General features: G+C 35.9%; 1 protein-coding gene across 1 annotated transcript; it reads right to left on the bottom strand.

The window, feature by feature from the left end:
- Nucleotides 1–8,495: 8,495 nt before the first annotated feature.
- Nucleotides 8,496–13,506, bottom strand: LOC148293873 (uncharacterized). Its single transcript, XM_088254629.1, has 6 exons — nucleotides 12,654–13,506; nucleotides 12,401–12,589; nucleotides 11,100–12,286; nucleotides 10,712–10,991; nucleotides 9,895–10,622; nucleotides 8,496–9,701 (listed from the first exon to the last, which is right to left on the bottom strand). The coding sequence occupies exons 1-6, from the start codon at nucleotides 13,504–13,506 to the stop codon at nucleotides 8,496–8,498; spliced, it is 4,443 nt and encodes a 1,480-aa protein (XP_088110755.1).
- Between the last annotated feature and the right edge of the window lie 640 nt (nucleotides 13,507–14,146).

Raw genomic sequence — 14,146 nt, forward strand, 5'->3', positions numbered from 1 at the left:
TCTACTTATTGTTGTATTATTCCAATTTTATATGTAGTCTTGTGTAATGTGATCGGTTCATAATTGTATATCATTTTGTACCCTTCTAGCTTATGATTTGGTTATGTTTTTTAGTTAAACTTGTGCTTTTAATCCTTTTTGTGTTTATCTTTCAGTTCATTGAGCTTTAGGTAATAATGATGGCTTTAGAGAGCATAATTCATGCAATTCAAGCATGTTAAGGCCTAATTTGGATGAATGGATGAAGAGCTTAAAGACAAACTCATTTTGGCTACAGCCCCCTGCCAGTCCAGTTCCGTAGGTCATATTGCAAGCTTTGTTTCAACAACCTACATAGCTCGAATGAGGCCACATTCTTCATGGACGTTGTTCCAATTGGTGTGTACTATAACATATCCAAAATTCAGCCCCATTGGATAAATCTGGAGTCCGTTACCTAGCAAACACAGAACCATGCTCAGGATGGATCTTATCAGCACGGAAAATGAGTTAGCAATTTGTTTCGGCCTTAACTTCTTCCTCCGACCTTGGATTGGCCCAAATAACATATGGCTGGAAAGAAGACATTCTGAACTTCAATTTCGAGTGCTTAAAGTCCTAATTTGATTAAGAGAAGCCCAAGTTGTAAGCCCTTGAAGTTTCTGGTCATGCTGACCTCAGCATGTGCTGGTTGGATGCTTGGTCATGGTGAGCTAGGTATGAGCTATCATTTCTGGTTGGAAGCTTGGTCATGGTGACATGAAGATGAGCTAGGGCTGCTGGTGGGATCTATTGGTGAAGTGCATCACCCAATTTAGATTTTCTAATACAAGTGCATCAACCATTTCAGATTTTATAAAACAAGTGTTGTATGCATTAGCCATATTGAATTCAGATTTTCACTTCCCCTAGGCCTATAAATAGGGAAGTTCTCTAAGCTTGTAAACACACCCCAAGGGGGGGAGCTCTCAAACACTTCTCTAGATCTCCCTTCCCTTCTCTCCCTCAAATTCTCTTAGTTTCTCTTTCTAGTTTTCAATTGTTATAATGAGATCTTTGTGCTGAAATTTTCCTTTAAGTCTTTCCAAGTTCTACTTTAATTTTCATTGTTATGTCAATTCTTTTCTTTAGTTTCAAGTTTGATTAGTTTCCAAGTTTCAATTATGATTTTTGTTCTTATTCATTATGCTTATAAGTTAATATGCTAGTTTGAATGATTGATCACCATTTAGGCTTGCATGTTAGCTATCTTGGTTTGAATTAAGAGTAGACACCATACTTTAATTCGAATTGAACTATGAATAGGAAGAGTATGTATGGACATTCGACAACAGGGATTAGATACATGCTTGGTTGTTTAAATTGTTCTTCTATGCTTAATGGGTTCCTAATGCTTAATTTTAGGTTAGACAACAAATGATCAAATTAGGGAATTAGGAACACAAGGTTATGACCACACACCATGGCTTAATCATACATTAGCTAGAATCAATCCGTTAATCTAATTGAACTTGGGAAATTATCTGCTTGAGTTAGTTATTTTCTTTCTTCCTTGTTTTATTTATTTCCCTTCTTTTTCATTTCTGTTTTGTGTAGGGAAAATGAATTGAATCATTCAATCACCAATCCTCGTGGGATCGACCTCGCACTTACATACGCTATACTACCGAACGGCTCGTGCACTTGCAAGTATCACAAGTTGAGGATGCAGCTGAATCCATTTTGGTGCAGCTGTATCTACGCAACATAATGCATGATTATTTATATTGCTAAACATCTAATTAATGCATGATCACTTTGAATTATACATTATTTGGTACTGTTTTTATTAACGTGTGTGAGTATGTTGAAATTTTTATGAGATACTACAAAAACAATTGAAAAACAAATCTTGTCATATTAATCTTACCCCAAAAAAATTCATGTCATTTCAATTTCAATTTCCACTTATTAAAAATCCTCCTTGTAAACTTTTTAAGAAATTTAATCCTAAGATAAAGGGATATGATCCTACTGGGAATATAAAGGTTAAGGGTAAATTAAACTGTTATCTTTCTATCCTAATTGGTATATTATTAATACAGTATGTTAAGTATACAGGTCTTGTATCAAACTGTATAATTCTTACTGGTCTAGCTAGTTTTTGCCTAAACTGTTCTGGCACTAACTCTTCTTTTATTACATTTTTTGTGCTTCCTGTATCTATCATAGCTATTGTTTGAATTTTATGTTCTTTTGACAATTCTAACTCGTAATTAATTGTTATTAATGACCTAGTCTTTTGTTTCTCTACACTAATGCAATTATTCTTTTGATTATTGTTTTCTATTATTTCAACTGTATTTATTTCTATTGGTCTATTATGAAAACAAGGTTTACAATAAACTACTGTCTTAGTGTAATATTTTTCTACTACTATTTTCTTACATTGGTTACACTCTTGAGGCCATCCTAAATTAACATATTTAAATTCTTCATGCTCTATTTGTTCTTCAAACATACACATATATTCATCTAATTCACTATCAGAATTACTAGAGCAATCTGATTCTGATTCTGATTCTGAGTCTAAGGCATTAACACTATAAATACTTTCATTATCACTTAGATTATCATCAATACTATAAATTGATTCTAAGTCTTGATCATCTTCTAGTTGAAATTTCTCAATTAATTGAATTTTTTCTCTAGGTTGCTTTCCTAATTTGGGACACTTAGGTCTAATATGTCCTACTTCACCACAAAGATAACATTTACATGTATTTTTATTAGGTACTTTATATTTTCTAATCCATGGTTTATTTGTCCTTTTCCTAAATTGTTTAGGGATATATCTTCTTCTTCTAAAAGTTTTTGAAGGTTGAATTCTAAAAATTTTATATTGTTGTTTATAAGGCCTATATTTTCTATAACTCTTTCTATATGGCTTTTTTTGCCTAAGTTTTCTATGACATCCATATTGTTTAGGTAAATCTATATTTTTACAGCTCATGTAAAACTGTTTTCTAATTTGTCTTTTTGCTTTTATTTGGCTACATTCTGATCGTAATATATCATATACATGTTGTATTCTTGCTCCTATGGATACATCTAGTTTCCTAGGGTGTTTTTGCCATTCGTTCCAAATTCTTTCTCCTATTGGTCCTTTAATTTTTGTCATATAAGTATCTAATAAATTAAGATCATCAATTCTACCTATTCTACCTAAATACTTGAAAAAGTTCGAAGTATATTCACTAATATATTGTAAATCACATATTTGTAATTGTTCTAAATTTCTTATGGCTCTAATTTGTTCTTCTTCATTTCTACCATCTAATCTATTATGATCTAAAAATTCATATTTAATTAATTTAACAAAAGCATCTATATTAAACATATCTTTTGCTGCTTGATGTTCTCTTGGATTTTTAGTTTTCCATGCTTGAAAATAATCAAAAACCATTCCATCTAAAGTATGCTCAAAGTAATCTAACTTATCTTTATTATTGCTAAAATCTAACATTAATGTTGCATGTACACATCATTTTTCCCATCTTTCTATTGTTTTTTCCCATCTTTCTATAGTTTTTTCCCAATCTTGTGGGTCTACATGATCTAAGTTTAATATATTAGAAAATTAGTTAAATACCCATTCCTAGACATAGTTCTATCAAGAAACCCTATACCATTGAATGTATATAAACACACCCAAAATAAACCCAATAATTGACAGCTGTCGATTTCTTAAATTCAACAGCTATGTTTGATTAATGTTTTGCCCTTTTGCTTTGTCTATTAATCAACTCAATCTTCATCAACCAGTATCTCGAACTTTCATCTTCTTCTTCAACAATGGCGAGGTTCATCGAGCTGGCTTTTCTCTTAGTCCAACTTCGTCATCTCCACCACAGCCCTCGTTGATGCCATCGCCGCAACCCGCTGCAGATTCACCTTCGCCCAAAACTCCATCACCGATTTCCCTTCCTTCATCTCCGTCAGATGCTCCTGTTAACGCACCACATCCTTCTTCTCCTCTGGTGCCATCGCCATCATCTCCGTCTCAATCTCCGTCAGTCGACGACAAGCCTCCAGTTCTTTCTCTAGCATCATCGAATCCGAGCAACGTCAACCACAACAACCTCGGACGAAGACGGAGCTAAGAACTCCTATAGAGGAATGAGCCTAGCAAAGAAGGCAAAGATCGTACTTGGAATGATCGTTTGATAACATTTGTCGATCTCAGTACGGATACGCCGCTAGGAGAGAGGTTCTCTAAAGAACTACTCATAGTTTCTCATATGCAAAAGCTCTTAGAGGTTATTGTGAAAATTTTAATTTATCATATTTTTTTGTTGTTGTTAATTTCTGTGTTTGCTTAGTGTATGATTGAATTGAGGTTTTGGCAATGGTGATATGGTGATTTAATTTGATTCTTCATTCTTTGGTGAGACAGCGGTGCCAGAGTTGGTGGTAGTTAGAATTTTGGGATAAGTTCTTAGCGTAAAATACTTAATTAGTCAATATGAGTCATTGATGTATTGCTTTTTCTATTTTAGAATGATATAATAATTGGAATTGGTGATTTAGAATTCATTATGCTCGTTTTTTTCACTGTTGTTGACTTGTTTGGTTGTATCTGTGTATGCCATCTAAGTTCAGTTTTGTGTAACCTGATTCTGTAGGCGTATGAGGCAGATTTCAGCATATCTTTATACATCACATGCCATTTCTTTTCCTGAAAAAAAAAAAAAAAAACATTGTAATATTTGTTTAAGGCAATGCTCATTTTGCAGCTACCTAATTGCTTCAATGGGTCTACAAGTCATTGAAGCAATTAGCTATCTGATTCCTTTTCCAACAGGTTATAGCAACACTATCTCTTGCAGCAGCTTTTGCCTCTGCTGGCATAACTGTATTGTACTTTAGTGACTTGAGCCACAGCAATTTTGGAGAGGAATGCCAAAAATACCAAATGGCAGTTGCATTGGCGTACCTGAGTTGGGTAACAATTGCAATTTCTTCTCTAATTATGCTCTGGCTATTGGCAGCATGTTAGACCACTTGTTTGTATAGGCCATAGGATTTGTTTCATCTCATTGTAGCCCTTCTCTGTCATATATATATATATATATATATATATATATATATATATATATATATATATATATATATATATATATATATATATATATATTTTCTTTAGAATAGAAACAAGAAATTGTAGTGTTAATAGAAAAGGAAACAAACTGGATAGAACATAGCAGTACAATATTAAAAACTTACTCTCATTATGTTGTCTTTCCATGGGAAGAAGTGGGATTAGAGTTGGAAAACAATTGTATCAAACTGGAATTAACAAATAGATTTACATTTACTTGTAAAGGTGAAGGATTAGCAAAAGGAATTACTACTTTTTCTGTCGAATTTGTCCAAATTGATGTCCAAATTGATGATGATGTGAATTGGTTAGTGGGCGAAAGATCCTCATGAGTTTGTAATATTATTAAGGAGAAAGGCAGAGAGTGTATGCTTTTTTCCTTCCAGTTTTCCACTATGAGTTAGCTAACAATGATTTTGTATACAAGAACTTAAACTATATATTTGTATTGTTGGTGTGGCATCTTGCCATTACATCTTCATTTTCTTTTCTAATACAAATTGAACAAAAGAAAAGAAATTTGATAATTACTGTTCTTGGATTTAGATTCTAGGTGATCTGGGTTCTTTGTGATTTTAATGCGCAAACCACTGTTTAGTGTTGACTTGGTTTTGATGTTTGGTACTGTTTGGATTCTTTATCGTGCCTATTATGCAAATGAAATGATGTAGTTGTTAACTTCCAGTAAGTGGTATGAATAGTTGTTATACTGTTCATACCCTGCAATTGAGGATTTCTATGACATAGTATTAACAGTGTACTTCTATGACATAGTATTAACAGTGTACTTCTATGACATAGTATTAACATATTTTCAGTAACAAACCTTGCTCGATATTTTGCTCTATATATAGCTGTGCACTTGAAGTTTATGATATGCATAATGTGATTTTTACTAGGATAGTTCTATGACATAGTATTAACAATGTACTTTATTTTTTCTTGTAGAGGTATTTCCTTTTGCCTTTGCGATTGTTTCTAGTGAAACTGTGGACAATTGGAGGTGGTTTCTGCAAAGGATATCGGATGTCTTGCTGGGCTTTTTTGGGTTTTTAAGGAATTTTGTGTGTGAAATGGTATTAACAATGTACTTCTATGACATGGTATTAACAATGTACTTGGGGTTTGGTGGGCTTGTTTTGGGTTTTTTAAAAGTTTTTTGTGTGATATGGTATTAATATTGTACTTCTATGACATGGTATTAACAATGTACTTCGGGCTTGCTGGGCTTGTTTCGGACTTTTTTTAAAAAAATTTTGTATGATATGGTATTAACAATGTACTTCTATGACATGGTATTAACAATGTACTTCGGACTTGCTGGGCTTGTTTTGAGTTTTTTTTTTTAGTTTTTTGTGTTGGGCTTGTTTTAAGTTAATCAATGGCAATCATGTAATTTATAGGAACTTCAACACTCATTTCTTATGTAGTAAATGGTTTTTGGGTATGTTTCTAAAGTGCATTCCATGTGGGGTTTTTTTAATAATTTCAGCCCCGATTTTGGGTATACTACTAAAGCTCCCTTAATATATTTCCTGCTAAACTAATTTGTTCAATTCCTTTATAAGGGATTCTATTTTTTCCTAATCCAAAATGTTTCTTGTTGAAAAGCACTTCTACCGGTTTCTTCATTATTTTCTCTATATGGTTCATTAGTTTGCCTAAGATTATGTTGGTCCGTTCTACTTGTAGGAGTTACGGATGGTCCAATTGAACTATATTGGTCTTCTATTGGCATGCACTCTACTTCAATTAACATATTTTGATATTCTTTTTCTCCTAAAATATGTTCTAATCCTATATTTAAAATTAGATCTTTCATTTATTTGTCCGATAATCTATGTAATCCTAAATCCTAAATTCTATATTTTTCTATGTATTCTTCTTCATTTAAATTATCTATGTCATCTATGAGTTTATCAACTATACTATCAAAATTATGCTCTATCATATTTATTTCTAAATTATCAAATGCCATATGTATTTCTTCTTCCACTTCACTTTCTAAGTCCTCTATATCATTTATTTGCTTGTAATTAGTAAATCTTACAATTGCTTCACCTACACGATTTTCAAAAATTTGTGCTTTATCAGGTTGTCTAGTTTTTGCTACTTGTAAATTGGGTAAAATCCATTCTGTTCCTTCTAAAAAGCTATTATCTACTGGTTTTGCTTCTATCATATTAACATGTTTACTGCCAAAAGTTTGTACTAAATTTTGGAATTCTACATTAAATTTATAATTATAGTTGTTTGAAATTTTTCCTACATACATAAGACTAATACTTAAATTTTTGTATTCTCCTTTCATATTATAATTTTTTGTTCTTATGCTAATTTTAATATGTTTACTAAATTCTCTAATATTCATGACATAATTAGGAATACATCCTATGACTGCTAGATTTGTGCTAAGATCTACTTCTACTGTAGCTATAGCTGCCTACTGATGGTTATCCCATTTGTCATCATATACGTATACTAATGCTTTAGTTCCTACTTGTGCTCTTGTGAGTCCAGCTATTCCTATCATAATTGTTCCTATATGAATTTTTTGATAGTGTGACTTCTTAAGATGTTCTATTGTTGTATTACTAAGTAAATTAAGAGTTCTTTATCTATACAGCTTACTTCATGTTGACTAATACTACTTACAATACTATGTTTATTTTCAAATCTTCCTAATTGATATAAATTATATTTATTTTTCTAAGATTTTTCAAAACATTTTCTAAGAAATTCTTGTGCTTCTTGTTCACTAGGGTATATATCTTCTATTTTAACTATTTCTTTTCCTTTTCTTCTAAAGAGTTCCATTTACTATTATCAAGGGGATTTATTCTACTTTTTCTTTTATAAGGATTATTTCCTAAGGATAAATTATCTAATTTATCAACTAAGTCTTTGGGTAGTGTAGAAGTAGTTTTGTGCACTATTTGATTAATTTATGTTATTTGTTCTTCTAATTGACCTACTTTTTCAGCTAGATTTAAAATTAATTGGATAATTAAATTATTTTATCTTATAGGGATATTACTACTTGCTACAGATGTTGTGAATTCTGTAAGACCTACTGGTTCCTTATCTAGTTCACCAACCTCTTCTAAAGCTTTGATATATTTATTATTAATTTTAGAATATGCATGTCATTAAACTAAAAGTCTATCTATTTTACTATGCAACTTTTCTACTTGTTCAGTTAATGTTTTTTGTACTAGTTGTATTTTTTGTACTTCTATTTTTAATTGCTCAATAATTTCTAATGACTGAAGCTCTATTTATTTTGGTTTACTATGTATGAGATCTATGAGGTCTTTGATTTCTTTTCTTCTTTTTTTGGTAAAGAGGGGGGGTCAAACCCCAAAGCAACAAAACCTTAGCCAGAAGCTGAACTAACCCAACGAGTTCTAGGAACTCCTAATAAGTCATCAACTAAAACAGAACCAAGCCAGCTTGGAGCAGCATCAAGCACATACAACCCAAGATCAAGGTTATGGCTCCATTTAGCCAAACAATCCGCCACAGCATTCCTTTCCCTGTATATGTGGCTCACAGAACAAACACCAATTTGTCTCACCATTGCACAACAGCTAGCAATCAAGGAAGCTAGAGGATAGGAGCCAAGCCTAGAATGCTGCTGAACTAGGAGGACAGCCGTAGCAGCATCCATTTCCACAGAAAGCCTACGAATGCCTTTAGCAATAGCAATTTGCAAGCCAAAAAACAAGCCCCAAACTTTAGCTTCCAGAATTTGCCCCTTACCAAGGTTCACAGCAAACCCACTGACCCAATCCCCTAAGGAGTTACAAATCACTCCTCCAGCACCAATAGAGCCTGAAGCACACCTTCTAGATCCATCCACATTAAGCTTAAATTGACCCAGCTCAGGAGGTTCCCAAGTAAGGAAAAGTGGCATTTTAGGAGCCTTTGTACCCCCAACTTGGCTAGTCGTATACCACTCCCTTACAGCAGCAACAATAATCTTCTCAGGCTCAAAACTGGCCTCATTGTCAATATTGAAAATCTGATTATTTCTCCATTTCCATAAAACCCAGCAAGTAAAGACAAAAACTAAAGGCCATGGCACATGATCATCCCACATAGCTTTACACAAAAGATTAGAGCGAAGCCAAGGGTGGAAATCCATCTGGAAAAAATGGGGATGAGCACCAGGACAAAGCATAGCCTGCCAAACACTAGCAGCCTTTTCACAGTCCCTAAAAATATGCAAAATGGACTCAACTGGCCAATTACAGTAGTTACAGGCAGGATCATCCACCAGATGCCTCCTAACCCTCTCCTCATTAGACAGGATTTTTCCTTGGAACACCAGCCAAAGGAAAATTTGAATCTTAGGGGGAATCTTCAATTTCCACAAGAACTGCCAGTCATACAAAAGCCACTCACTACCATGAAACAAGAGAGTATAGGCAGTTTTTACAGAGAACAAACCATTTGCAGTAGGCCCCCAAATTTGAGTATCAGGAACAGCACCAGTCACTCCCACAGGAACGCAGATAATTTGCTGAACCAAATCCTCATCCAAAACTGCCCTTAATTTGTCAATGTCCCACCAATCCCCCTTAAAAAAAACTGGAGACATTGCAGGTCACATCCCCAATTTGCAAAACCCCATCTTGATCAAAAAGAGGTCTTCCATTCAGCCACCTATCCTGCCAAAACTTAACTATGTCTCCTTTCCCAATCCTCCACACCATACCTTTAGAGAGTAACTCCACCCCATGCAAAATACCCCTCCAGGTGGATGAACAGACCTGCTTTGGAATTAGGGAAGGGTCTAAAATTGACGTACCTTTAAGATACTTGGCCTTATAAATCCTAGCCCACAGCCCCTCATCCTTGTTCTGGATTCTCCAATCAACTTTAGCAAGCAAGGCCTGATTCATAGCAGCAGACTTCTTAAAGCCCAACCCTCCTTTACACTTAGGACGACAAACCAAATTCCACTGACAAAGATGAACTTTGGTTCGTTTTTCACTGCCTCCCCAGAAAAAATTTCTGTTCAACCGATCTAACTCATCACAAACACTTACAGGGAGTTTAGTAGTTTGCATAGCATAAATGGGAATAGAGGAAGTCACAGCTTGGATTAAAGTTGCGCGACCAGCATACGAGAGAAGTTTGCCTTTCCAAGAAGCCAACCGACTGTGCACCCTATCCAGCAGCTTCTTATAAGTAGTGTGATTAACCCTTGTATGAAGAAGAGGCATGCCTAAGTATTTGCCCAAGTCACTAGTCTGAGGGGAGCCGCAAATACAACTAATCTCCTTAGCCACCTCATTCGGAGTATTGGGGGAACAAAAAACAGCAGATTTATCATAGTTTACAATTTGTCCTGACGCTTGACAAAAAAGCTCCAAACAACCCTTCATAATTCGAGCTTGTTTAACAGAAGCTTCAGCAAAAAGAATAAGATCGTCTGCAAAGAAGAGATGAGAAACCACAGGCCCAGATTGAGACGATTTAACAGCTTTCCAACTACCTTTTTGAACCAAATCAAAGATGATGTGAGAAAGTTTTCAACACACAGCACAAACAAATAGGGGGATAAAGGGTCCCCTTGCCTAATACCATTCATAGGAGTAAAGGAATCAGTGAGCTCCTCATTAATACAAATCTGATACTTAACAGTAGAAACACAATGCATGATCAACCTCCTTAAAACCGCAGGCAGACCTAATTCAGCCAACACCACCTCAATAAAATGCCAGTTCAATCTGTCATACGCCTTAGAGAGATCAATTTTCCAAGCCATAAACCCTCTCTTGCCCTTAGAAACCTTGAACTTATGCATAAGCTCCTGTGCTATAAGAATGTTATATGTAATATGCCTTCTAGGCACAAAACTAACCTAATTAGGACTAATTAGAACAGGCAAAATAGGCCTCAATCTAGCCACAATGATCTTAGAGATAACTTTATAAAGAGTTGAACAAAGACTATTGGGACGAAAATGCACCATAGTCTGGGGATTATCAACCTTAGGTATCAACGTGATAAGGGTATGATTCAACTCAGCAGGAAAGGAACACTCAGTAAAAGCCTTGGTCACCATAGCATAAATATCAGTGGCACATTGGCCCCACTGGGTTTGATAAAAGCACACGGGAAAACCATCTATCCCAGGAGCTTTAAGGCCTCCAATACCAAAGAGGCTTTCTTTAACTTCATCTAAATCCACATCCTTAGTTAAAACATCCAAATCTTCACCACTAATCAGAGGGAACAGATTAGGAATATCCAACTCAGTAGGAGCCAAGTGTGATTGAGTAAAGAGAGACGCAAAATGCTCAACAGCCAAGGCTTTAATACCTAGGGCAGTCGCAACAACCATACCATCATTATTCCTCAAACTCTCAATTTTATTTCTTCGCCTTCGAATCACAGTGGTGAGATGAAAAAATTTCGTATTACGATCCCCTTCCTGAAGCCACAGAACCCTAGACTTTTGCTTCCAAAACTGAGCTTCTTGCTCAAGAATTTTATTAAAATCATCCATTAAGGAGACTTCCAGCCGACTGAGAAAAGGATTAAACCCTTCGCAGAGGGCCTTTTGAATACCATTTAGCCGGGCTAATAATCTAGCCTTTCTCAACCGGAGGTGCCCAAAAACATTAATATTCCAATGTTTAAGACGAGCAACCAGCTGAAAGGTCTTCTCCATAGCAGAGCCATCCAACTTACCCCAAGTATTATTAATGAAATCACCAAACTTCTCATGCTTCAACCACATCGCCTCAAATCTAAAAGGGCGAAGATAAGGGGCAGCATGAAAACAAGATTGTAGAGAAATTTTAAGGGGATTATGATCTGAAGTAGTTCTAGGTAAATGTCGAACATGAGCATCAGAATATAAACCTCTACAATTCATCGTGCAAATGGCCCTGTCAATCCTTTCACTAACTTTAGTATTCCTCCAAGTGTACTTAGGACCAGAAAAACCCAAATCCACCATACCATGATCGTCAAACCAATTGCGAAACCCCTGCACTCGAGAAGTTACAGCTCCACCCAACTTCTCATCCACAGACAACATCTCATTAAAGTCCCTAGCTAAAAGCCAAGGCAAATGATGGCAATCTACAACAAACTTGAGATAATCCCATAAACTCGCTCGTTTTCTAATACAAGGACTGGCATAAACACCTGTAAACAACTACGGAGGACCACCATTCCAGGAAACACAAGCTGAAATAGTTTGATCTGACGTTCCCATAATTTCCACATGAACTTTGCTATTATCCCATAATAACCACAAACCACCAGAAAACCCAATAGCATCCACAATCTCAAAACAAGGAAAACCCAAAGACTTAATAACAGAAATAGCTTTCTCACCACTGATTCTCGGCTCACAGACGAAAAGAATATCCATACGATGAATCCGAATTAAATCCAACATAGTAGACTTAAATTTAGTGCTAGCAGCACCTCGAACATTCCAACAGACTATATTCATAAGGAAAAAATCAAAGAAAAAACCAATAACAAAAGGGCTCACCCCATCAGATACCGAATGTCACTCCACCCTCACTAGTAAGGGTATGACCTGTCATCTGATCATCAGGACCAGCACCTTGTCCCTCAGACAAATCCATGTTTTCACCTTGGCCCACATCAACACCAGTAGAGGCATCAATAGCCACTGCATCATCCTCAGACTCAAAACTGGCCTCAGAATTAACATCTTCATCCCTTATATTCGGGGGCTGATGACCAAAAATATACACACCATTCTCTATGCTTGCATCATGGTCCCCCACCCAGCTATCAATTTTCTTACTAACTAACCCAGGCTGCCCAATTTCCTTCCCACTAAACTGAGCGACACCAGACGCAATAGAAGCATCAAAAAAAGTTCCAAAAGGCTTCCTAGGTATCTTATCCTTTGCAGCCAAAAAAGACTTGCTAGCCCCAACTTTATTAGAAATATCATTCAACACCTGCCTAGAAGTGTCTTTAGCTGACTTAGACTTAGTCCAAATCTTGCTACCATTGGGGACAACATTCTCCATAGCTTTACCCGTCTTAGAAGACAAAGAAGGCTCCGATCCCATTCTATTCACTTCTCTTCCAAAATCCTCACCAACTTGTCTCAAAGCATCAAATCTGGACCCCTTAGAAGTCCCACCAGGATTCTTACCCCCTCCATCTTTAAAATTATTCTTATATTTCCTTCTAGGCTGAACATTCATCCAAGGGCCTCTTAACCTAGAATCCCAATCCTGCAGCTTATTAACCCCATCCCCAGAATCAGTGTTCATGGCCATGCTCCCCTCTTTGATAGGCACCACAGGAGTTTTCTCAGTTTGAACCTCAACCCTCAGAGGACACACTTCCCTCTTATGACCATATTTACCACACATATAACATATTTCTGGTAGGCCTTCATACTATATATTGTACCAATGTTGATTAATTTGAACAAAAGCCTCTAAAGGCTTAGTTAGATCAAGCTCCACACATAAACGAGCAAATTTACCTCGATTCTGAGAAGTTGTTAGAGAATCAATTTTCAATAGCTTCCCCACTAAATTTCCAATACGCTTCAAAGACCACACATCAAAACATTCAAGCTGAATAGCATCCACCCTTATCCAAGCTGCCATGCGTGTGATATGTGTTGTAGCAGGACAGAAACCAGGTCGCCATTTCTGCATAACCAAATACTGTCCCGCAATAATCCAGGGACCACCAGTCAGCACAAAATTCAGATCCTCCTCCAAATCAAATTTCACCACAAAGTAATCATTAACAAGATCAATCAACTTACAATCCCCCTTCAGGCTCCACTTTTGCTGTAACCGATCATGAATGTAATTGTAAGCATGCGAATGACCTAGCAATTTTATGATCAGAGCATGCTTCCAAGGCTGGGAGAGACGATCCATAGCACGATCGGAAAACTGAATGCTCGGCCCCTTCTCACCTCGAGAAATAACCACATCTTCATCATCATTAAGATCCTCATGAGTATCAATAAGGCAACACACATCAATACCCACA

Source organism: Prunus avium, chromosome 6 (genome assembly GCF_965620075.1).
Source record: "Prunus avium chromosome 6, drPruAviu1.hap1.1, whole genome shotgun sequence".
Classification (NCBI taxonomy): domain Eukaryota; kingdom Viridiplantae; phylum Streptophyta; class Magnoliopsida; order Rosales; family Rosaceae; genus Prunus; species Prunus avium.

What these genes read in the sequence shown, in the direction of transcription:
- LOC148293873 (XM_088254629.1), bottom strand. Translation starts at nt 13,506, where the DNA reads ATGTGTGGTAAATATGGTCATAAGAGGGAAGTGTGTCCTCTGAGGGTT. An exon ending in TGAGGGTGGAGTGACATTCG is followed by an intron (nt 12,590 to 12,653) that starts GTATCTGATGGG and finishes TTATGAATATAG; the next exon opens with TCTGTTGGAATGTTCGAGGT. An exon ending in CTTCCCTAATTCCAAAGCAG is followed by an intron (nt 9,702 to 9,894) that starts GTCTGTTCATCC and finishes GTTTTTTTTAAG; the next exon opens with GGGGATTGGTGGGACATTGA.